Below are 26,548 nucleotides of genomic sequence, written 5' to 3' on the forward strand. Positions count from 1 at the left end.
ACATGTTACATTTTTCAGTTTATGAAATTTATCACAACTTCCTTTTTCAAACAGTGATATCAATGCAAAACAAGTTCTTTGAGAACGGAGTAAATTCATTCATGACTAACCTAGATGCCATGAAACGAATGGAACACAGAGTTGCTAAAATAATACTTCATTCTTTCAAGATGACAAACATTTAGTTACATTTCCCCCCCCACCCAAGATAATGTGTTAGGAACTTACTCTCTGACCAGGCCCAGTAGTACATACCTGTAATCCCAGCAACTCAGGAGGCTGAGGCAGGAGGATCACAAGTTCGAGGTCAAGTTCAACAAACTAGCAAAGCCCTAAACAACTTAGTGAGACACCCTCAACCCTCCCCCATCTCAAAATGAAAAAATAAAAGGGGCTGGGAATGTAGTTCTGTGGTATAGTGCCCCTGGGTTCAAACCCCAGAACCAAAAAGAATTCACTCTCTAAAGTCAGATATACAGAGTTCCATAAAATCAGCTCTTAAATGTTTGCATGATCATTAAAGTGATTCTGCTATCAAACTATACAATAGCTACTGTTTTCATCCAAAAGCTACTGATAGATCATTGCAGTATAATTACTCCCAACTGAGCAGATTGTATTATCTAGTAGTACATGGTTGCTAATAATTAGCAACTATGTATAATTGTCACTTAACACTTAAATGACTAGGAAAATTTACTTTCAGTACCTAATTACAAATCAATTTTTGCCTCAATTTATCTTTGACCCACCTATTTTGTTCTTTGGCTTACTATCCCAGTATGCCTGGTAATACTGCCAAGAAATGCTGGACTTTCAGTACAGGCACGGAAAATTACTGTGTTGAGGGGCTGATGCGTTCATGAGCAAAACATAAACTCTTTTTCCATATATTCTAAATTTCAACATATATCACTGAACATAGGCAGCTTAAATTCTAAACTGGCAAGCACTCAGTTACAGGCAGGATGGGGGCAGTCAACAAAGACAAGACAGCAACTGTTAATGATGAGAACTGACCTGGTACCACTAAATGGGTACCAGGAAAAAAAGCCACAGGGTGAGTCTGGGGATTCTGAGAAATTTACATAGAAGATTAATGTGAAAAAATAAATGTCTTAATCCAAGAAAAAAAAAAATCACGTTTAGATCACAAAGAGAAATTTAAACCTAGCAACACGAATTTACATAATAATAACTATTCACATAGAATTCCCACTCCTTCCACAAAGCTCTTCATTCGTAGCATACCTAGAAACCACAGCACAGTGTTTCTTAAGTTCTCCTCTGGATCTGCCATTCTCTTTAATCTATAATGCAAACGGTACGTAGATCTAGTGTTCCTTATTTGTAGGTATCAGATAGCTTACTCCCCCAGGAGAAATAATAACTCAAGGTATTTCTATGCATATAGTTAAACAGTTGATACATTAACAATCACAGAGAATCAGCCTTGCAGGTATCTGCACCAGAGAGCCATGGGCCCCTGTCATGTTTTATATCACAGCTGGCTGGCTTATGATGTGAGAATTGGAAAGGATCCCTAGGGACTAATTTATTCTTCTAACTGCCCTTTTCTTCCCTCTTTCCGCTTCATTCTCAAGAATTTTAATTTAATTTTGAATGTGCATGTTGCTTCTCATGGGATTTAAAATGAGGAGGTGCTATTGCTAACCACAGCATTACTTGTGCTGCTGACCATCCACAGGATTACTTAGCACAGGAATTAGTGCATAGAGGATCTGCATCAAAACAGGGGCCTTTATTAAATGTAATATTCTCATTCCAAAATTAGATTTGCAAGCAAACAAATCACAAGGTGATGGGTAAAAATCAACATGACCATTGGATAGTTAATTCCCCTTGGTCTATTTCATTTTCCTCAATGTCAGGATGATGTGCCTCAGGGACAAGAGATAACAGATCACATATTTTAACTTTTATAAGGCTTTTGAATCAACTCAACAGCACATTTTTTTCTAATAAGCTAGGAAAACATGATTTTTAGACCACCATGGTGGGTGCAACACAAATGTTTCAAGAGCCACTCTCAGGAGCATTGTTATTCAGGATCCAATTATAGTCAAGTTTCATAAGGGTTTATGCAGTCTTAGGGTAATACTTTCAATGCTGACTTAAATAACAGAAAAATGTTTGGGATTAAGCTCACTAAAAATGTATGTGTGGTTAGGCACTGTCACTTATGAAGATATGAATGTGTCCAAATGGATCTTGAGATTCTGGAACATGAGCAGTCATCCACCAATTCCATCAAGGAACAGTCACTGAAGCCAAGTGTGATGGCCCATGCTTAGAATCCCTGCAGCTCAGGAGGCTGAGGCAGGAGGATCGCAAGTTCAAAGTCAGCCTCAGCAACTTGGCGAGTCCCTGTCTCAAAATAAAAAATAAAAAAGGGCTGGGGATATGGCTCAGTGGTTAAGTAGCTTCTAGGTTCAATCCCTGGTACCAAAAAGAAAAAGAAACAAAGAAAGAGTAAGTGAATTACCTAACCCAATACCTAATACTTCTTCCACAGTAAAGGAACAGAAAGAGTTGGGGGGTGTAACTCAGTGGTGAGCACATGTTTAGCAAGGGTGAAGCCCTGGGTTCAATCCCCAGTGCAAACACACCAGAAAAAAAAAGGTATAAAAAGATTTGCTCCTGCTTTCAAGTTCCTTATACCTTGGTACAGAAGACAAAACTAAAACACAGAGAACAATTAAATACCAAGTGTGGGCAGAGGACACTCAAAAATCAAAAATGTAATAGACAAGCTATATATGTGTTTAAGATCAAGCGTCCATGTAATTACAAACATTTACTTTAAAAAAGCATTTGGATTGACAGTTTTTGATTCCTGTTAATAGTTGCAAATTACTGACACTACCATAAGGACTACAGAAACAGCGGGAGGCAGTTTAATTTGGGAAGGTGGTAAAAACTATAACCACTCAAATAAAAGATGGAAGAAAATTAAAGGGAAAATCTGAAGGTGAACCAAAGTATGAATCAGCAAGGTAGTAAGTTATTTTTAAAGACAGGTAAAATCGGATGTAAAAAACAAGCAGCGCGTTCAGAAGGGTCACGTGACAGCCCTTGCACAACACGAAGCCCTATTCAGAAGTTCACTACCGCGCTAAGAGCTCTTCAGGACCTGAACCCAAGCAAGATGAGCAAGAGCTGGAGAGCGTCCAAAGGAGAGCAACTGAAATGATTAAAATGTTCGGAAATGAGTCCTAAGAGGACATGGAAAGCAAACACAGTTATTTAGTTCAGATAAAAGGTGGCTGGGGAGGAGGTCAGGGCTGCACAATAGCCAGCAAGGTCAGGAGGAAGAGCGGACCAGGGAGCACTTCTTTTCCATTAACATGGGACGAGAAGAGGAAGGAGATTAAATTGCAAGGACAGGGATTTACACTTGATACAAAATGAGAACTTCCTGGCTAGGAAGACCGAAAGGCATGAAATAAGTTGCCAGAAGCTTTGAAATATCCTTTTTAAGACACTCTTTTAAAATACAGTAAATGACAGTTTTCATAAAATGTTCACCCAGTGTCCTCTCTTACTCTACAAAATCATCAGTAAGTGGTTTAGCATAAATTAGAAGACAGTTAAAAAATAAATAAATAACCTATTTAAAGCTGAAGCATAGCAAGGTTCCTTCCTTCCTGTGGCTGAATTTCCGAAATTCATCAAAAAGTTATCAGTCACAGAAATGCATTTGTTTCTGTACATGACTAAAATCAGAAATGGTTTCAGTCAATTAACGCAACCAGTTGTTCCAGATCAAAGAGACATAAAAATAGTCAAAACTTGGTCAAACTGACCAATAATATTTACATTACATAATCTTACTGCTATGGAAGTAGCAGGAAAGGTGGGAAAGAGTGGAAAAGGCAAATAAATACAACACACACAGACATACATTCATTCTCTCTCTTCCTCATTCATACATATGTGTACATATATGCATACAAACATGCATTCACATGAGTTGCATTCAAACACCATATGAAGGCAAGATAATCTTTCCTAACGTTAATTTTTAAAAGTTACAACTGCACTGCAACACACACCTAGTTTCCCTTATAGAAAGTCTACTGCCATAGATTGATCCTAAATGTCTTCCAAAGGCCATGTGTTGAAGGCTTGGCCTCCAGACCGGGGAGCCTACAGGAAGTCAAGTCATCGGGGAGAGGTCCTTGAAGGGGATATTGAGACTCAGGTCTCTTCTCTCTCTTTGTACTTCCTGGCCACCATGACATCAACAGACTCCTCCACCACACCATGAGGTACTGTGCCACCACAGAGCCAAAGCAACAAGGCCAAGCAACCACGGACTGAAACCTCTGAAACCAAAATAGACTTTTCCTCTTTTGTGCTGGTTATCTCAGGCATTTTGTCACAGAGAGATGACTAACATAGGGAAATAAGTCTTTTCAATACTAAAGAAAAAACTAGGAACTGGAGATATAGCTCAGTTGGTAGAGTGCTTGCCTCTCATGCAGAAGGCCTGGGTTCAATCCCAGCAACACACACACACACACACACACACACACACACACACACACCAACTAAGTCAAAAGGTATGTATATTAAACTCTTCAAACCTCGATTTTCCTACACAGGGAGGAAGGAAGAAAGGATAAACAGTCACAGACGTTATATGATGAATTCCACTGATAAGAGAGGAAGAGGAGGTACAAGAGATAATATTGCTTACCATTTCCTGTTACAGATTAAGTACACAGAAGCTGATTTAACCAGTATCATACTGTAATCAGTGGTAGAACGAGGACTAAACTACATATATAATACCATCTGTAGTTTCCAACTTATAAACTGCCTGGTTACCTAAAGTTTAAGTTTGCTGTTTAAATGCTATGAAATGTCCTATAGCATTAACAATGTAAGTGTTGGTTAATTAAATTACCAGGACCCAACCCCACCGCCACACACACATGCCATTTATTTAACATGGCTGTGATGTGGTACTAAAAGTTCTAATTTCTAGCAAGTGAAAACTGAAGGTACTAATGTTTATTAAGCAACTACTAGATACAGAGCACTGAGGGTTCCTTCCCTCATATGACCCTTATGGACTTAGAAAACCATTTTACAAGTCAAGATGTTAAGGAAGTATCTTGCCCAAAGCCATATATATAACAGGAAACAGAGAAGTTCTCCCCAATGGTAAACTCCTGCCTTTTCTCTGTATCACATTTTCTGTGCAGTAGGAATCACCAAGTACACAAAAAGAAGTATTCAGAGGACGAAGTCAATTCCTCTGCATTTCCCTTGAAAATTTTTTGAAAAAACTTTGTTTTCTTTGGCATCTTCCCTACACTTGATGAAACCTTCTTCTATATCCTGGACTTACTCATGCTATCCTCAGTGAGGGTGATCATATGGCCCTATCTGCCCCAGTCAGTTCTGGCCGACTTCTGTTGACTCTGCAAGATTACCAACAGCATCCCTGTCCACTCTCCAACATGTCCAAGTGTGGAAGATAAATTCCCTGGTCATCCCCACTAGAACTGCCCCCTCCAGACCTGCTGGCCCCAAAGAAACTTAACTGCCTGCTGCTATAGTTTAACATGTCCCCCAAACTCATGTGTTGGGAAATTAGGCCCCAGTGCAACAGCCTATTAATAAGATAAGATTTGACTGCTGGAATTTCACTGTGTGAGAATTTTTACATGAGGATACTACTCATGCAGAACAGAAGTAGGTAACAGTGGGTAGACAAGACCTACAGAGCAAACCAGCTGCACCTGGGCCTGAGATTAAGTCAGGCCCCTACTCTGTCCTCACTTCAAAACACCACAGAGCTGGGCACAGTGGCGCATGCCTGTAATCCCAGTAGCCTGGGAGCCTGAGGCAAGAGGATGGAGAGTTCAAAGCCAGCCTCAGCAATTCAGCCCTAAGCAACTCAGCAAGAGCCTGTCTCCAAAAAAAATATGAAAAAAGGGCTGGGTTGTGGCTCAGTGGTTAAGGATCCCTGGGTTTAATCCCCAGTACCAAACAAAAAACACACCACAGGTTTTCTCACAGTTCACCTGAAGGTTCCATGGCAGGCAGAGTGTGGGCTTAAGGGCCAGCAGAGGCAGACTACTGCTGCCCAGGGAGACTGAGGAGACACATGTTGTCTCATCCTACCAAGACGATATGGAGATACCCAACTTGGTTTGTTCTAAGTGTCCAGTATCAAAGTTGGCCTTTGCTAGGGTAACTATGCTTAAAAATTTCTGGTCTGCAAAGGATCTCAGGTATCAGGTAAGCCCCATTTGATAAATGAGGAAACCAACTAAGGCCTACGGAAGAGAAAGCACTGGCCTAAAATCACAAAGCCAGGTCTGGAAACCAGGCCTCCTCACTCTTTCAACGGTCTAGATCTTCGACTTCCGCACATGATACATTTTCATGCCTCACACATTGAGACCCAATATTTTTCTGATGACAGACTTGGACTTTCTTGAAATAGGTGATATATAAACATTTCAAGCTGTCACATGACAGTGCCTTTCAACCAACACTTCAGTTCCAGCAACATCACAGCCTTGGTGCAACAGTGTTAAAACAGTCTCAATATCTTCTAATATTCTGCACATCACAAAAATGAGAAAAGAAAAAAAAAAGTGTCACTATTAGTACAATCAAGACTTGAATGAAAATAATTAAGCCTCTCAAAAATGGCAAAAAATATTTAGCCTCATAGATGTAAGCTCTTCAGCTGAGTTCAACTGTTGAGGGGAGAGGGTAAGAACATATGAAATGCCGGAAATAATTCATCAAAGGCCGTGCTTCAAAAACAAGTTTTATAATGGGGAAAAAAATGAAAGATTTGCTAACTAAAGGTCACTTTGAATAGGCTGAGCAGACAATGAAAATTTGAAGTTTGAAATTTAATTGTACTACATTTATTAATGTTTAATCTATGTGTTCAAATTGTTCTAAGTGTCTAGTATCAAAGTTGGCCTTTGCTAGGGTAACTATGCTTAAAAATTTCTGGTCTGCAAAGGATCTCAGGTATCAGGTAAGCCCCATTTGATAACATATATATAACATATATATAATATGCTTGTGTTTTTTGCAGTGCTGGGGTTCAAACCCAGGGTGTCACGTATGCTGGGCTAATATGTGTTCACTGTTTTGTTCTTTAAAGATTTAAAAACCAGGCAGCTGGGGCTGGGGTTGTGGTTGTGGCTCAGTGGCAGAGTGCTCACCTAGCATGTGTGAGGCTCTGGGTTCGATCCTCAGCACCACATGGAAATAAAATAAAGGTATTGTGTCCGCCAACAACTAAAAAACAAAAATATTTAAAAAAAAAAAAAAAAAAAAAACAGGCAGTTATGTACATTAAAATGCAGGAATATTTCTAGCACTACAGGAAGTAAATCTCCTTATTACATACCTAATGTTCAACTTTAAACCACTGGTGCTCACACAAACTTCCAGGGATCTTATATAAATGCCAGGGCTATTTGTATCCTACATTGATATTCTTACTCTGTTGCTACAGTATCACTTTGGGGGAGCTTTACCTAAATTAAAACTAGACATGGCATATCCTACAGCAAACCTTCATTTCATTTCTGTATAATTCTTCATTGCTTAGGACCACTCATTACATTTTAAAATAATGAAAATTCACTTCTGTTCATGCATTTCAAAACAATTCTTTCCTTACAAAAAAAAAAAAAAAAAATCAGTTTAAGGAATTTACTTCCTTAGGCTAACAAAAAACCTTGACAGCCATGTCTTTCTGCACTGTATTTAACTTAAAAAATTCATTTGCACATCCTCCTACTGCTCACTTTTTCCATGTTTCACAATGCAAATAATCTACTACTTCACTGCTACTGTCAGCCATCCGAAATGGCACCTCCATTCCCTTCCCAGCTACCCTGAAAGAGCCCACTCACACATCTATCTTTAAAATGGCTGTGTTTACAGCTACCCATATGTTGCCATTCATGAAGCAACTGCTACCACCCTGGTGACTAGGCATTGGCAGTAACATACGCTGGAAAGGGACCCACGTGAAGGGTGGCCAGAGTTTCAGCGATTTTTTTTTTTTTTTTTTTTTTGAGGTTGCTACTCTCAGAAGTCCCTGAAAAAAAATTAAGTGAGGATGGGAGTTATGCATATTCTTCGTGCTAAGAGCTTGGGGAAGGGAGTCTCAGTGGCAAATCTGTCTCCAAGCACTCAATTTCTACCATAAGTACCCCTCACTATACTCTGCTTCCATGCAAACAGGGCTTGCCTGCTAGCTGAGTTCCTCCCTGTGTCAACATGTGGAATATTTCCACCTTGAGTAAACCTCGCCATATGTACTAGATTGCTATGCTCGGGATCCTTGTGAACAAGCCTGCTACAGAACAAACTGCAAAGTCATTTGCCTTTTGGCCTTAAGATCAAAAAGATCTTCACAGATCATCTTCGTTTGCTTGAACCACGTTAAGCCAACGACTAGAGAGGGGAAGGATTAATCAAATGGATCTGCCTAGAGTGTGGAAAAAGCAGGCATTCTCCCTGTGAGAGATGATGGAGTTGTGCCCAGGGGAGCCAGGGGACCCTGGGAAGATGAGGAAGAGACAGTGGACAACAGAAGGGCGGCAGGGACTGAGGACTGCCCCTACTCCCATACACCTTTTGAACTTCTGATTTGAGTCTTCCCCTCCTCTGAGACCATTAACTAATTATGGGGCAAAAAGAGCAATTTGGGAACACAACCTGGGAAAGCAACTGAAGGAAAGGAAAGGACCCTTCTCCCCCACGCTCCCCTTTCAACCCCTTGGCATACAGACCACAGCTGCAGAGCAGTACAGGTGGCTGGGAGGCAGGAAGGTGAACAAACCTTGAAGTTCTGCACCTGATGATGCAGAAGCCAGGTGAGGAGCTGCAGCTAAAGACGGGGTAGAGGTGGAAGCCTGTCCTCTAATTTTCCCTTTCCTTGCCCAGCCAGCAACACTGAATAATCTTCTCTCTTCTTCAGTCACCCAAAGGAGAATTAAAAAAAAAAAAAAAAGGGCTGGGGCAACAGTGATATATAGCGATGTGCAATTGTTTCAGTCAAGGTCGGACTACATATACAATAGGGTCCCTAAGATGATAACGGAGCAGAAAAATTCCCATTGGGTAGTGACATCGAAGCTGTCACAATGTCACACTGCAAACATCACTCACGTGTTTGTGGTCATGCTGGTGTAAACCAACCAACCGCACTGCCAGTCATAAAAAAGAATAACATAAACCAGGCATGGTGGCACACACCTGTAATCCCGGGGACTCGGGAGGCTGAGGTAGGATTGCAAGTTCAAAGCCAGCCTCAGCAACCTAACGAGGGTCTAAGCAACTCAGTGAGACCCTGTCTCTAACAAAATATTTTTAAAAAGGGCTGGGGATGTGGCTCAGTGGTTAAGCACCCCTGGGTTCAATCCCTGATACCAAACAAACAAAAAAAGAATAACACATATTATGATGTACAATACATAATACTTGATAATAAACAACTGTGTTGCTGGTTTACGTACTTACTATATTTATCATTATTTTAGAGTGTTCTTATACTTAAAATAAAATGAGTTTACCATAAAACAGTCTGTGTGTTACACTGGCAGTAGCCGCATCCATCCCAGGTTCACCATGTTTCCTGATTACACCAAGAGGTCACTTCTAGTGCCTGACCTATGCCAAGCAGGTCTGCGTAAGTGCCCTCCAAGATAGTCTCACAGGGACAAAAACGCCCAGCAACACGTTTCTCAGAACGTGTCCCAGTCATTAAGCGACACAAGACTGTAAATAAAGAAAATGAGGAAAGTAACCCCCAGGTGTGGCCAAAAAGAATGGACGCTGATCATGCTGCTTGTCATGTGTATGTGACCAAATAACTGAGCTCCCATACTCATTGTTGGTAGCTCTGTATCAAAACACTATCCATTTTATGATCTTTTCTTACCAATCACTTATGTTCTCGCCACCCAAAACAGAAATATTTTCCTCCTCTGTGAGGAAGACAATAACTACTTTTATCATAATAGTAATAATTGTTACTATTACTATTATACATCCATTTACATAGTCTTTACAATCTTCCAAGTATGTGTACATCGATTCTCGCATTTATCCATAAGAATTCATTAATAGGCTAAGCAAGTATTATCCCCACTTTACAGTGTAAGGAAACAGCACAAAAAAGAGGTTAAAATGTGGAGAGAAAGTATGGCTTAGGGTCCCTAGAGAGTGACCAGCGGCTCCCTCATTCACTTAGCAAGCCTCCTTTGAGCGCATCAGACACTACAAAGGGTTCTGAAAAGTCAAAGATAAACCTAACTCAACCCACCCTCCTCCAGCTTAATACTTCCAACATCTCTGCAATAAAGCTTAGGTCACAGACATATTAAATTAACTGGCAAGTCACCAACTATGCCTGGTATGAAGTTCTATTTATAATAAAGAACCAAAATACTATATGCATACACCTATAAATGTATATGAAAAGATCTAGAAGATACACCCTTAATGACATACACGTCTATAATGCTGAATTTATTTTACAACCAAAATGTTATATACTCCCTTTGAAATTTACTTTCTTTCCCATTTTTAAATACTACTACCCCTCAAGAGGAATTGGGAAATGTATATGACTATAGTTCCATAAAAAGTGTGACATATTAAAAAAAAAAAGTTACTAAGCATTTCTCTTTTTAAATTACCATATGTGCGCCACAGTCTCCCTTCTCCATTCTTGCCTTCTACCCCACTCAAGATGCCAGAGTCTGGGGCTGGAGGTGTGTAGCTCCATGGTGGAGTGCGTGCCTAGCATGAGTAAGGCCCTGGATTCAACCCATTACCACAAAAGCAGGGCAGGCGGCCAAAAGAAAAAAAAAAAAAAAAGTCATCCTGACACCAAAGATGTCACCACTGAGCCTGCTAAGGAATATAAAGGTCAGGGGTAAAAGAGACACAAGGCCTGGAGTAGGGATCTAGGATGAAATGAATGAAATACGTGGCCAAGAATATCTGCAACCAATGTCATTTGGCCCAAAAGACCCCACTCTCCTATTTTAATTCAGTCATTCTAAAAAATCAAAAGAGCTCCCTTATCCAAACCACCACGTTAAATGTCCTGCCTAGCTCCAGTATGAGTTAACATAGTCCTTCATCACCATCTACGCAGACATCCATTTCTTTGACAGTGTTTAACCCTTCCACACAAGGGAGGCACGTTCTGACCACTCTAATCCACACTTAATCCACCCTTGACGATGCATTTCATCCAGGGAGAACTCAGCACAAACCTCATTATATAGACTCATTCTCTTCCTTATTCCACCAGTTGGAGCTACACAATATGCTGACTTATTTGCCATTTCTTATGCATTCCGCCTTCCCAGAATGCAGACTCTCTGAACAAAAACACACACTGATGCCACCTGTCCTGGCATGGTACATAGATCGTGGCACAGAACTGAGCCTGAGAGATCTCCACAGATCCAGTAGGTCCTGCAAAAGCACTTTGCCGGACTCCAGTTAGAGATGAATCCAGTTGGTTAAAGACAGGAGAGTAGCAGGAGTTCTCCACTCTTGATATTTTTGTCCCTTTCCTCCAAAACTTTGTGTATTTGGTATATTGCAACATAAGCCTCAGTTTTCTTTCAGCTTTCCTATCTACTTTATTAAACTCTAACAGGCAACTGGGGCAGCTGAGGTGGGTGGGAGAGTCGGAATATTTCCCAAGGGTATTCCAACTCAGAAGAAAAGACACAGATGAGTAGGCATCACAGGTCTCTGGGGGTAACAGGGGCTGAAGGGACTGGCAGTGGACAAAGAGGTCACTCAGGGGCTGATCTTTAGAGATACACACAGTCAGCTGAGTGTGGATTCAACAACACAGAAATCTGTTTTCTCAGTTCTAGAGCGTGGAAGTCTGAAATCAAGATGTTGGCAGGGCTGTTTTCTTCTGACGTCTCTCTCCTTGGTTTACAGGTTGTCTTCTCCACGTGTCTTCACATAGTCTTCCCTCTGTCTGATCTTCTGTTCTTATAAGGACATTAGTCATCTTGGATTAGGGTCCATGCATGTGACCTCATTTTACCTTAACCACCTCTTTAAAGATCCTATCTCCAACAGAGCCACATTCTCAGGTACTAGGGATTAGTATTTCAATTAGAAGAATTTTGAAGGATACATTCCACCCCGTAAGAGTAATAAGAAACTAGAAAAGGGAAAGGAGGTGAGATTGTAGCTATGAAGAAATGAATGCATACTTGGCGCTTGCAGGGCAAAGGGAATTTCACCTGTGTTCCTTCATATTTAGATTTCTCTACTGTTCCTCTGTTCCAAACCTTTACCACCAAGCTGCAATCCAGGTCAGTTCTAAATCCCCGCTCATCATCTCAGTCCCAGTGACCCATCTTTCCAATCCCAAGTGAAGAGTCCTTACTTCCCTATCACCCATCCGGCCCTTAACCCCATGAAGCCCTTGTGGGGGTTCTCAATGCCTTGTAGGTTAGCAGACTTAAGACTTGTCTTTATCCCTGCAGCTTAGTTCACACATGCCTCTGTCCATTATTCCTAGGAGTCAAGCCCCTCCTGCTGTAGGTCAAGGTCTTTGGAATGCTTTTCCCTTCTGTCCCTTCTCCTGTTCAGCCTCCACTCACAAAATTAACATTATTTCACCGTTAAGATCTCACTCAATGCCTCTTCCTCAAGGAAGGTTTTAAGACCACCCCCCCCACACACATATACACACTTTTGGGGGACTGAGGGCAATAACCAGGCACTGAACCTAGGGGTGCTTAACCACTGAGCCACATCCCCAGCCCTTTTATATATTTTTTATTTAGAGACAGGGTCTCACTGAGCTGCTTAGGGTCTCACTAAGTTGCTGAGGCTGAGTTTGAACTGGCAATCCTCCTGCCTCAGCCTCCGGAGCTGCTGGGATTATAGGCATGCGCCACTGCAACCAGCTACACATTTATTTTCACATGAAACACAGGTCCTCCTGCCCTCTCCTCTAGCTCTCTGTCATAGGACTTATCACCTTTAGTTACATACCTGAATTATGTTATTAATGTCTCTCCTGAGAGACTGACCCCACACTCAAAAGTTCAAGAGCAACAAGCTGGGGATGTATGTAGCTCAGCAGCAGAGCAGTTGTCTAACATGAGCAAAGACCTGGGTTTGATCCCAGCACCCACCCTCCGCCCACCAACCAAAAAAAAAAAAAAAATTTCATCACCAGGATCTTGCTGTTCTGCCCATCCTTAACTATTCAGCCTCTCATATAGAATTTGGCACCCAGTAAGTGCTTAATAAATACTTGTTAAAGAAAGAACAAATGAAGAATAAATTAGTGTCAGTCAGTGGTCATGTGATCTATTTTTGCTGAATAAATTCACTGTGAGGCGGAAATAGTGTGAAATCATTAGGTAATGATATCTAGGGTGGATGGATACATGCACAGATATTAAATTTTAAGCTAATGGAATTACACATAGAAAGCAGAAATTTATTCTATTAGGTCACAATTCTATAGGAACTACTTAAAAACTTCTTCAACATGTTCTCCATATCATTCACACTCACACACACACTCACATATATAATACAGAGAGGATTAGATAGATACCAACATTCTGCAAGCACCTATTTTAGTGTGTTGAAACAGTATCTGCAGTCTCCTCCCTGTGGCTCATTCTGCTGTTGAACTCTAACCAACAACCAATAAGAATTCTTTATCCCAGGTAAAGAACTGGCAGATCCCATGGTGACTCCAATCTAACACTTACTCTTTCCTTTTCTCCTTCATATTAGACAGGAAACACTAAAATTCCGGGAACAAGATGTGTGTCACACATTGGAAATGTTCAGATCTGCTGATAACATTCAACCTACCCTGGCTAAATGCATGAGGAAGCCACATGGTCACAATCTAATGTAACACAGAACGTAACTAGTAAACTGAAGCAACATTCCACGTTATCACTTTCAGCTTTGCACAGCATGTGGAAACAGGCTTACAGCACCATTTGGTTGTGTCAGAACATCTGAGGGAGGAGGATGCACATTTGGGATTTATTACCCTGGCTCACCTCGGGGTAGTGTCCAAAAGAGTATATTACACCGCCATGTGGCTATATGTTACAGACTTTCTACTTTTAAAAAGAGTATGTTCTAGAGATGTATTTACTTTCAGGTGCTTGGAGTATATGGGTAGACTGGGTTATTCTGAGTACTTGCAAGCAAAAGTTACCAGTAAACGCTAAAGAGAAACAAAAAAAAGTTGTTCTTTTTATAGGTATTTTACATTTGCTTCAACCCAACTACCCGCAGTAGTAGTACAAGACACATCTGTTTGATTCACCTCGACTATTTTACATGAGTTATAACGCTCAGATTCAGCTGAGTTTCTTGGCAACTCATTTGTCTCATGCCAAAGAAAAAAATGGAAAGCAAATTAGGAAAATCATATAAACCAGAAAAAACAACAACACCATAATCAAAATCTCCAAATAACCTAAGAAAAATGAAGTTCAATTTTAGAAGTAGAGCAGTTCAGATCTTTCATTTAAACAGCATTAAATGGTCAATTTTTATGTGAGAAAGAAAACTTAAAATGTAATGGAGAGTAAGTGGAATGCTTGAGATTCTCCTTTTTATCAGTGAAATTCCTTTTTATCACTCAATGCATTCCTCACAACAGGTAAGGTGTGTCAACAACCAAGACACTCCTCCTCCTCACAGCCGGAAGCCATGCTTTCCCTAGTCTAATTAAGAGGGAAACCAAACCTCTCCCAAGATGCAAATCTACCTCTTCATTAAGGTAAACAGACCTGAGTCTGGTGTCTTAGAAATTATCACTTGATCACTGGTTCTGGGGTAAAAATATTTATGAATCCATACATACTAATCAAGATACCAATGAATGTCATAAAATTAAAGTAAAAAGGAAAGCAGTAAGCAGGTCAATTTCACAACACGTGGGCTCCAAATATGGAGAGCTCCCCTTAACTCAAATTTCTCCCTATTTGTGTGTGTGTTGTTGTTGTTGTTGTTTTTACTGGTGACTGAAACCGGGTCTTCTGCATGCAAGCCGAGCACTCTAGCATTAAGATACATCCCCAGGCCCTTTTTCTTCTTATTTTTTGTTTTGAGATAAGGTCTCACCAACTTGCCCAGACTGGCCTCTAATTTACAATCCTCCTGCCTCAGCCTCCCCAGTCACTGGGATCACAGGCGTGCCTGGTTTTCCCTATCTTAAAAAAAGAAATTATATATGAAAAGAAACCTGATAGCCAAATGAGGAAACTGTTCTCTAATGATCCAAACAATTTTCTAGTGATTAAAATGCTTCACATACTTTACAATTAGTGATGTAAATATATTATATCATTTGTTAAAGATGAGCCTGAGAAGGAAGTAAGAAGACTACTACTCAGTTGCAGCTGTCTGATGTTCACATCTGTGAATTCATACTATAATGCTATTCCAACAGGAAGTTCTATATTAAATGAAAGAAGTCAATTTTGAGTTTTGACTATGAGCATTTCAAAAACAAAATTCTAATACAGCTTAACTGTTTTTTAAAAATAGACTTACCACTTTGGCCAATTACCAAAATTGCTTCTTCCAAAAAAATGGAACTGTTTTCATTATCTGATGGCCGTGACTATTTTCATTTTTGCAAAAAATGACAAAAGACCATCTTATCAGGAAGCCAGCATATGCAACATAATTTATATTTATGTGGAATACTCCACCTTCTAGAAATTTAAGTTGTAACAACTGTGCAAATATTTAACTTCACCTAAAATTACTTCAGCCCAACCCCATGAAAAATCATTTTGATGGAAATATTTCATTTCACTGCCTGTAAAGCCCAATATAAAGCTAGATGTTTCAGCATAGTCCTAAGTGATATTCTGTTGCTATGGCAACGAAACTCTACTACCTGTGGCCATGATTTGTTAAGAATTCCTCCAACCAGTAAATTCTGTGCTGTGCATTCATAAAATCAAGAGAATGACTCTAAGCAACACAAAAAAATAAGGATCGATTTCCTACTTATGATCTATCCACACGCATATTTACCACATAAATATGCATATGTACACATGCACACAATTATGACTCCCAACTCCACCAAAAGGCGAAAACCGTCTCAAATTTCATTTTAAAATAGGGACAAAAACTGTTGTTTTAGATTTCATTGAATAAATGTTACTGTTTCCCAAAATATATCTTAAAAGACAATGAAGATTATCTGGAGAAAATTTGAAAAACCATAAAATTATATTATTTACATCTTATCTCATTTCCAGATAAAAAAAGAAAAAAATAAAGACCATGAGGTAAAGAGGTATAATCTCCTATCTGTTCCAGATAGTGCAGCTGCTTAAGCAATGAGCTAATTTAGAAAATATAAAGCCAAAAAGTACAGAAAAATGTGGTCATTACAACGTTTATTCACCAAATTGCCTCTGCAGGCTACTCACCCTCACTGGGGGGCTCCAGGCTTGCACCCGAGGCTGCTGTCCACACTGGGAGCTCTGCAGCTCTTTTGCGCTACAATTAGCCACAGTGCTGCCCTGAGCCCTTAATGCATTTGTGCAGTTGGTCCCACTGCCCCCACCAGGGCTAGGTTTCCAAGGCCTCTGCTTGATGCCATCCAGAAGTCTGACCAGCAGGATGTTACTGGGAAGCTCCTCAACACCAGAGCCAACAAGAGTCCTGCATTCAGGACATCTGAGTTCATTCCGGGAACCTACAATACCCAGCAAACATCGTTTGCAAAATGTGTGCTGGCAAGGCAAGACTTTTGCAGAAGCATCCAGGCGTTCTAGACACACAGGACACTCCAAAAGATCCAACAAGGCAGATTCATCCATCTTGATCTACTTTATTGAGAAAAAGGCTTCAGAAATGTTCATAGTTGTGTGCAGCTCTTAAAATGATTCATGTAACATCCATTTCAGACTTTGCTCTAGAGTCATGGGATAGAAGGAGGAAAGAGAAAATTAGTGTTATCTGGAGAAAAGTTCACAGAGGAGCCAAGAACCAAAAAGTATACAAAAGTGCTTCCTCTGCATGGTGTAGCATTGCTTTGGAATGTGGTTCTAAACTCCAAAGTCAACAAAAACAAAACAGGCTTTTTAAACAATTCAGAATTAATCCCTAATGCTATCTAGGCCTTTGCTGTGCAGAAATGGCCATCAATTATTTTACAGGACTCCTGCAATAAACAGGATATATAAAATGCAGTAAAGAACATTTTTTTCAGCTCTGAAAGTTGCCTTAGTACAGTCTTCAACTCACAGGAGAAGCTGAACAGAAGCAATTGAGTTTTCTCTACCTGAAATTACTTTTAAATCTAAGTTACCAATTTTTAAGCCACTTCAGAGTTTAAGAAACCAAGTCTCAGGTGATCCTTGTGGCAAAAGATTCCAATATTAAATACATATGTTTCTTCTCTGCCTTAAAAACAACTGTTTAATCTTGCCCAACCAAGAGCTGAAGATTGACAATTCTGAAGGATAGAACTAAGACGTGCTTGAAAATAGCTAAGACATAACAGCCACCCTTCGTGGTAGTGGTTGACAAACTCCGAAACAGATTTCTGAACGGCCTGTCCTAATCCCATTCAGAAAATCTGGCAAAATTATCACCCAAAGAATTCGACAATGGAATGCTAAGCTGAAAACTGTGAGCATAATATGAAAAGATGGGGCCCATTCAGGAAAAAGCATCCAAGCCAGTTACTGTACCGCCCTCCCGCCCCCCCGCCACCACCCCTAAAACAGATGTAAATGCGAGTGCCTAGGGAAAAAGGGGCGAAAAGATTGGGATGGCAGCACCAACAGCTGTTCCTGGCCACGGCGGGCGGGGGAGCCCAGGGCTGCGCCCCGCTTGCACGCGGCCGAGCACAGGTAGTCCCGACCCCGCAGGGAGGCGCGCCGCCGCCGCCGCCGCCGCAGACACACCCGGGCCAGGTGTCGGCGGCGGCGGGCAGAGGACGGTCCCGGGCGGGGGCCGGGGCCGGAGGGGTCCGGGAACGGGGGTCTCACCCAGCAGCCTCATCTCGGTCTCCCACTAGGTCAGGCTGAGGACGAAAATTCCCCACACGACTGCTGGAAGTTTTCAAGGACTTAAAAATAAACGTGCAGCCTTAAGTTGCGAAACTCAGTCCCACAAAGTGCCACGGGACGCAGATCTGTCGCCCCGCAGAGATGAGGCGACTCCACGGAGAGCCAGCGAGCCATCCGGGAAGCGGAGGCGCTGGGCTGCGCCCGGGGAAACCGCGGCACGGAGCCCGGGCAGCTTCCTGCCCGGAGAAGGCAGAGAGGCCGCGGGCTCGGTTCCCGCAGCGCCGGGTGGCCGGCCCAGGGGGACGCGCGGGCGAGGGGACAGCGGCTGACCGGTGCGGGGGTGGGGGCGCGCCGCGACCTCCGCCGCCCCCGCGGCCCGGGTCTGCCGACGCCCGGTGCCCGGCCCCCGCGCCCGCCGCGCGCCCTACCTCGCGCCTCGGCTCCTCCTCTTTGTTCGCGGCCCCGCAGCGGCGGCCGCGGCCGATGCAGATGCGGCCCCGCCGCGCCCGCCGCTCGCTGTGTCGCTGACGCCGCGGTGGCACCGGGAGACTCCTCTCTGCTGCCCCCCTCACGCGCGCACACACAGCACGCCGCCGCCGCCTCCCACTTTCCCAGCCAAGGAGGGCGGAGGAAGAGGAGGAGAAGGAGGCCGAGCCGCAGCCGGCGCCCGGGGCGCGAGGGGGCGGCCCCGCGCCACAGCGCCTCCCCCCGGAGCGGCCGCCGCACCTCGGGGAGGCGCCGGGCGCCCAGTCGCTCCCCGCGCTGAGCTACCTGCGCGCCGGACCCCGCCGCACCCAGGGGCAGGGTGGGGGCGGCGGCCGGCGGAGGCGCCGCAGGAGCCCGGGGCCCGGGAAACCAGATCCCCAGGGGGCAGCGACGAGGGAGGTTTGGGGACAGACGCCTGCTCCCGGAGGAAAACGCGCCTGGAAAATGGAGCTCCCGGGGAGATGGCGCTGGGAGTGGCGGCTGAGTGAAGAAGGCAGGAGCCCGGGGCGAGGGCTGGCCGCGTCCTCCTCCTGCCTCGCGGTGCCCGGCGACCCAAGACCGACTGCTCCGGACACGAGGGCCGGGTCAGAGGAAGGGCGGGAGCAGCCCTGGCGGGAATCGATCCCGCTCTGCTTGGCGCCTGCTCGCCCAGTCCTGGACACTTAGTCCGTAGGGCCATTGCGAAGTGCTTGTTGCCCCCGAAGTCCGGGAGTGGCGTGCTGAATCGGTGGGGGACAGTCCCGGGGCCTCTGTCCAGTTGCGGGATTCCAGCAGGCATTTCTCCCCCAGGTATCACCCTCCCACACAACCCCGAGCAGGTCTGGACCATTGCAGACCCAAAAACTCACAATCGGGGAGGAGGAAAACAGGAGGGCGAGCTTAAAACCCAGACTTGCAAGGGCCTCAACACCTGCCCTAAACGGGGAGAATCCCAAGTCTGACCTCAGGTGGGCTGGAGCCGAGAAGCTCGCTGGGAGGCACCTCTTTTATCTGAGCCTGGGAGGCAGCCATCTTCACTACTGTAATCTTTGTTTTGGTTGCCCCAGGCACACACCTGTAAACTCTGAAGCTTAGACTTGAAAAACATGGTGTCCAGAGGCTTGGAGGTTTGTTTTTCAGACTCGATTCAGAGGGAAAAAGAGTTAAAACTGTGTCATTGATCTCAAAGTTATTATTTTATTTCACCTAATTAAAAAAAAAAAAAAAAAACTAAACACCATTTCTCAAAAGTGGGCAGAAACTAGGCAGAAATAAGGAGAAAGGGTTACAGAGATTAGGCAAGAAATCCCAGCCAGGCCTCCAACCAGACAATTTGAAGAAGAGTCTCAGATTATCCTCTGGTCTCCAGCCAGGGTCATGGCTAAACCATTCAAGACAAATGAGGATCACTTAAGTAAGCAAAAATTATAACAAGTAACAATTATCATTCACTGCAAGCCAGACACTGTGCTAAATACTTTACATGTATTAATTCAAGTCGCACAGCAACCCTTTATGTCATCCTTCCTCAGCTTTGTTCTAAATAGATTGATGTGTTGAGAGTCATATTGTATGAACACCAAAAATAATAGCCCACTTCCCTCTCCATTAGAAGGGAGGAAATGCACATGCATTTGAGAAAGACAAGGGAAGGAAGGAATAGATGGGTTGGAGAATTTTTTATCTATCTGCAAACAAGGCATTCTGAAAATGAGTGTTAAGTCCATTGCAGTTCTGCATCTGGAACTGTGCAGATGAAGATCAGACTGACTGGAAAATTAGGTCAACAAACAGAAAAGGATTTTTGCGTCCAGTTTATAGTTACTAAAACTGAAGTTCAAGGGGGTTAACTTCCTTCCCAGATCACACAATAAGTAATGTTGAACCAAGACTCAATCCAGCTCTCCTGATTCCAAGTCCAGTTTTCTTACCATCAATCTAAAGCTCTCTCTTTTGCATATCATTGTGATATCCTTCACCGAAAGCAAAACTAAAGACAGCTCGTCTATTCCCAAGGGAAAGAAGAAACTGTTGATCATGTATTTACACTGGGGGAGTTTTGTTTTGTTCTTATTTCCATTTGTTGTTGTTGTTGTTGTTGTTGTTGTTAGAGCATCACACAAGATCATAGGTAGAAACTCCAGGAAATTAACAGCCATTTTCAAAGAACTAAAGATACTGAGTCCCAAGACGGCAGTGATGGAAGAAACCAGCACATACATTCCATTGAATGCCTCTGGTGCATACTTACTCTATTTTTTAGGACATACTTTTTTTTCCCTGGTGTGGGGGTGGGGGTTGTACTGGGGATTAACCCAGGAGCATTTCCACCACTGAGTTACATCCCCAGTTCTTTTTTAATTTTTTTATTCTGAGATGGGTCTCACTCTGTTGCTGAAATTTGCAACAAATTTGCAATCCTCCTGCCTCAGCCTCCAGAGTCCCTGGGATTACAAGTGTGCCACCATGCCTGGTTTAGGATGCAACTCCTTTAGTGGTTCTACTTAATCTAGCTGTTAAATGAAGGCTTAAGCAAGTTCTTTAATCTCTTGATCCGTTTTCTGTCATACTGTAAAAAAATCTTAGAATGGTCTTGGTCAAGAAGATGAGATAATGTCCTGATTCTTTTTAATCAGCACATCTTTATTAAAGTAAGCTATCATCATCATTATCAGCCAAGAATCACCCAAGCAGAGTGATATTAGTTATCCTTTCTTTCCAGGGCCTTAAAATACTAGCAAATGAAAATCCTGTCAAGAGAATATCATAAGGAGAGGACAGTGGAGAAAGAGAAGCATATTAATTTTCTCATTTTTCTGAGAACTGAAGGGAAGGAATGTGTGTTATGCTTATGACCCCTGTGACTTTGAGCAGATACATGAAAAATATAAACACATTCTGTGACATAATAATGATAACTTGGATGTATACAGTTCTTATCCTCTCAAAACTTCAAAGTCCTTTCATATATATTATCTCATTTATCTTCTCAGCTTCCCTCTGGAGCAGTAAAGACAGATATAATTATCTCCAAGATGCAGAATGGGGGCGTGGGGAAACAAGGAATAACAGACGTTATTGCTCTTCGTGGTAACACAAATCAGACTTTAAAAACCCCAGTCCCGTGTACTCTTCAATAAGCTCTGGTACCAAGCTTACACATGCATGCACATATGCATCTGATTATCTTTTTCCTTCAAAACTTGTTCCTCCTGCAGTCGCTGCCATATTGATAAATGGCACATTATTTATCCAATTGCTCAAACGAGAAACCTAGGCATCATCTTTGACCTCTCCCTTTTTCTCTTCATCCCATTCTGTCAACAAGTCCACTGGACTCACTTCTCCCAAAATATCTTTCCATCTCTATCCACTTCTCTTTGCCTCCTACTATGGTTTGGGTGTGGTTTGTCCCCTCCAAAATTCTCCTTGAAATTTGGTCTCTGAATTTCACAGTGGTGAGAGATGGAGGAGACTTGAAGAGATGTTAGGGTCATGAAGATGCCACCTTCAAAGGGATCGATGCCTCTCTTGCGGGACTGAGTTAATTCTAGAAGTGAGTGAGTTCTTTCTCCTGCATGACTAGATTACTGAGAGCAGATTATTATAAGCAAGGTCACTCCTCATGCTGTCTCTTCATGTGCCCGCTTGCCTTCCACTTTTTTACCATGTTATGATGTAGCACAAGGCCTTAACCATAAGCCAGAAAATACCAATACCATGCTCTTGAACTTCCCACCCTCTAGAGCTGTGAGCACAAATAAACTTCTCTTCTTTATAAGTCATCTAGTCTCTGGTATTCTGCTAGAGCAACAGCAAATAACTAAGCCACCACCACCCATTGCCTCTGGTCCTCCTAAACAGCCACTCTGGCTCCATTCTTATTCCTGTGGTCTTGTCTGGAAAGGAGTGGCATTCAATGTGAGCTACAAAAATCTTGGGGGGAGCCAGGTGTTTCAACATGTGATATTACTTCTTTGCTTATAATCAATTTCTTCCTATTATACCTGAAATGAAAACTGAACATCTTCCGTATCTTACAAGATCCTTTGAACCCTAAACTATCATGTTGTCCCAAAGCATTTATTTATCTCTTTTATAGTACTTTTTGCTAATTTTTCCATTATTTATTTCCTATGTCCTTTACCTGACTACAAGCCAGGGACTGGGTCCACTGAGAATTCCACTGAGAGTCTTTGTTACAATCTATCAATCAATAAATTTTATGTAGGAGATGAGAACACAATTCCTCCCCATGCATTTCACAGTGAAGCTGGAAAAACAGCTAAATAAATGCCAGCTCTTTAACACAGAATGTAAACGCAGGACCAGTTCATCTTCATTCTAGGTCTTAGTTAATGGTGACACCACCTACTTAGTTCCCCAATTATGCAAGAAAACGCAGTTATCTTCACCTCCCCTTCTCTCCCTGATCCCTCCCCTTCTCACCTCTCCTTATGGACAACACAGAGATCATCAGAAGTGTTTGGTGAATCTCTCCCAATCCTTCTTTCAGGCCTAGTTGTCTCCCACCTGGACAGTTACTATCTGCCCTGTTCCTAGTCTCTCCAGGGTACTTGATTCTTAGAGGTCAAAGGCTATGCTCTCTCTAACTTGACCTCGGGCAAGTTCATCTACTGTGCCTGGAATTTCCCCTTTACAGCGGGCATAATAACAATACCTTAGGGTTTTATGGCAGTTTTACATAATAAAAACAAAATGGTTAGAACTATGTCCAGCACATTGTAAGTGCTTAATGTATGATTTATTGTTTTTATTAGAACACAGATTCAATCCTGGATCTACTGTTAACTGAATGACTTTGCAAATTTCTTTAATTCTCTGAGTTTCAATTTCCTTATCGATACAAATGAATATAAATTATCTACTTTGAAAGCTTGTTGAAAAACCCAGCACAGCAATTTTGGGGAAGGTACTGGGAACTCAATGAAATGGTTGCTTCTGCCTTTTTTTCCCTAGGTATCTGATTGCACCTGTTTTCATATAATTAGGGAGTGGCTTGGATTATGTTTAAGGTTCTTTCCAGCGTTTATTTCCAACCTAATTGCATTAAGGACATCTAAGGGCAGTGGAATTCCCCTTGGATAAAGCCCAGTGGTCATGAGGCACCATAGCTGTCATGAAGCAGGGCTGGGAGTCAGGCAAGCCCAGAAAGACTATTTTGATCTACAGTAGTGGGAAGGTGGTGTCTGGCAAAAACTCTGAGCAGATGGAGTATTTATAGGCACTTCCCGAGGATTTCAGTTCAGTCAGAGAGGATGCTAGGGAGAAAGTTGGATGGTGAGTGGGAAGCAACTGAGCCGCTTCTTCTGCCAGCCTTCCTGAATCGTGTCTGAACATTTGAGGAGCTGTGTTTGACAGCGGAATACCTGGGGAGAGCCGGAGCTCTCTAAACAGACTAATTCTAATCCTGTCTTCAGGGAGTGTTCTTGAAGTGTAGCTCAATCAGAATCACCTGCAAAGCTTATTACAGGTGTGGCTGCTCTCACTTAGTCCTTGGAGATTCTGATTGAGAAGGACCAGCCTAGGTTCAAGAATAGGAGAACCTGATGTCAGTCAGACAGGAACTACCATTAGAGAAAGGCGAACCTACACGTACCCAGAGTCGTATTAAAAAGGAAGTAACCAGGTACTGACCTGGAAAGCTGATCCAGAAAGGGCACTCCAGGGCTTTGGCTTAATTGAGAAGAATAAAGGATCTTAGAACCAGAGCTACTTTGCTAAGGACAATATGAGAGCATGGCATTAATATTTCTGTTCATTCCACTCTGCCCCCAGTCCCCTGCCCACCCCATCAATGAATGTTGGACAGATAAAAGGAAATCCATTTTGAAAAGAAGCCAGAATACTAGCCTGCCCAGAGAAACACGTGACTGGCCCCAGATTCAACCCAGGCCCCCACAAGTAGACACATCACTCATATTGCTAAGTACTATTCAATTTCAATGAAAACATAACTGAAAATTAGATGTCCCTAATGTATTTCTGACCCAAGTTCACCCAAAGATAAATTGAGGCTATTTGGGGTGAAAAAAACAGGATTGCTTCCTTTCTATTAAAAATACGTTATCTTGTCAAATTCCATTATCATTTTAAAAGCTTAAACCTGGAAGTAGTCTTTTTTGCTTCTAAGCAAACTTTACCTAATCCAAACTATTGAAGAGAAAGTAGATAAATGTCCCTCACTTTATCTAACCGTCTTTAGGAAATGAAATTTCGTAATCTTTCTTAGCCACCCATCTTTATATATTAAAGTTTATTTATCAATTTTCAGACTTTTTCTTTCTGATCCAGTTGAAAGATAAAGGGAGACTTTTTAAAGGCAGTTACATAAAACAGCTTAAAAATACACACACAAGGAAAACATGTATGAACTCATTAGAGACTCAAAAATTATGACCCAGGCTTCTCTTTTTTTATCATAGTATCAAGCAAAAGTTGTGGGCTCCTGTCAGTTGACCTACCCTTATTTACATGTACACACAAGTCAATCAAAGCCTATGTTCCATGATCCTCTGAGTAGAAATGGTACCATCATAACATTATCTTCTTTCTCTAGCTCACTCTTCACCTTTTTCTTGCTCCTTAATAAAATGTATGTTTATTCATGTTCATACAAGCATAATAATCTTCACACCAGGTACCAATATGACCATAGTTAAATCTTGCTTTCCTAAAAGTTTGCCTGAATTCATTGTTATTTTCCTCCTTTCACTGAAACCAGTTATTATTTTTCCGTTCCTCTCAAAAACCTAGATCACAAAACTTGCACCTGATCATCAAGTGATTCCTTAGGATTTCTGTCCTTATACCTACTTGCACATTTTCTTTTTCATTTTCTAAACTCTCACACAAAGTGCGACTCAGGCAGGCAGATCAACGTTAAAAGAGCAATTTGAAAAACAATTTCTTTAAGTAAAAAACATAATTCTAAATTGTTTCCATCATCATTTTATGCCATATAAATTGAGCTTATGGAAGACCTAATACATTTATTATAAACCATTTCCCATGTAAATTATATAGTATGTAATAAAAGAACTCATTCATCAAAAAATATAGTAATGGTTGATGTTACTGAATTAAACCGACATATAACACAGAAAATACTTTTAATGACACAATCAAAATAATCTCTTTTCCCTGTAATTCCAATGAGTGACTAGAGAGTTGGGGCTTTTTGGGGTTTTTTTTGTTTTAAATAGGAACCCAAGATGGTATCAGTCCGGTTGACATTCTTTCTCTTTGACAAGATTGTGGAAGACTAAAGATTAAGATAATTTCCTTGTTTTCCATGATGCTTTTATGCAAAAATGATGATTTGCATAATTTCTTTTCAGTCTCAATTGAATTTCTGAAGCTATTTTTCAAGCAAACTTCCACATGTCTCCAGTGTACACCATCTGTCTCATCTCTCTTTCTCTCTTTTTTTTCAAGTATTACAATTATCTTGTAACAGGAGCTGTCAAATCTTTATTCCCGAAGGATTCTTTTCTTTTGATAAATGAAAAGGAACTGTATATATTGTTATGTGTGGTTGTACGAACGTGACGGGGGTTAAGGAAAGGTTAGATGTTCAAAGCAGTTATGGCAGAGTTGATATATTGGAGGAAATGTGATCAAGGAAGATGGTTGGTTAGACTTCAAATCAGATTCTTTACTTTTGGAAAATAAAGGAATGTTCAGTCCAAAGGTTGGGAAGAGGAGGGGCTCTTACAGCATAGAAGAATTTGCAAATTCTTAGCTTTACTAAGGGTTCTGTGGCCCATACTACAAAACATTAGAGGAAATATGGAAGTAAAGAGGGATGGCCTTCACAGGCTGCAAATTGCTTATAAAGTCTATCGGCATTTACAAGCCGTTGTTGCTTTAACTAGGGGAATCAAGTTTTATGTTTACATAGTAAGTGTATACTCAGCAGGAACTTCCAGGAAATCACATGAATTGCCAAGAAAAAGTCCATATTG

The 26,548-nt window shown here is 41.9% G+C and overlaps 1 protein-coding gene across 2 annotated transcripts in view; it reads right to left on the reverse strand.

The window, feature by feature from the left end:
* Sh3rf1 (SH3 domain containing ring finger 1) overlaps positions 1-18,699 on the reverse strand; it is a 161,744-nt gene extending 143,045 nt beyond the window's left edge. Inside the window, exons 1-2 of one of the 2 annotated variants that reach the window (XM_047549303.1) lie at positions 18,524-18,699; positions 16,506-16,993 (exon numbers count right to left, since the gene is read on the reverse strand). In XM_047549303.1, coding sequence (XP_047405259.1) covers positions 16,506-16,898 — 393 coding nt within the window. In that variant the 5' untranslated portion in view covers positions 16,899-16,993; positions 18,524-18,699. Of the gene's footprint in view, positions 1-16,505; positions 16,994-18,074; positions 18,479-18,523 lie in introns of those variants that run through there. The other variant, XM_047549304.1, reaches the window with a different exon arrangement.
* Positions 18,700-26,548: the final 7,849 nt, after the last annotated feature.

The sequence above is a fragment of the Sciurus carolinensis genome, chromosome 4 (genome assembly GCF_902686445.1).
Source record: "Sciurus carolinensis chromosome 4, mSciCar1.2, whole genome shotgun sequence".
NCBI lineage: Eukaryota > Metazoa > Chordata > Mammalia > Rodentia > Sciuridae > Sciurus > Sciurus carolinensis.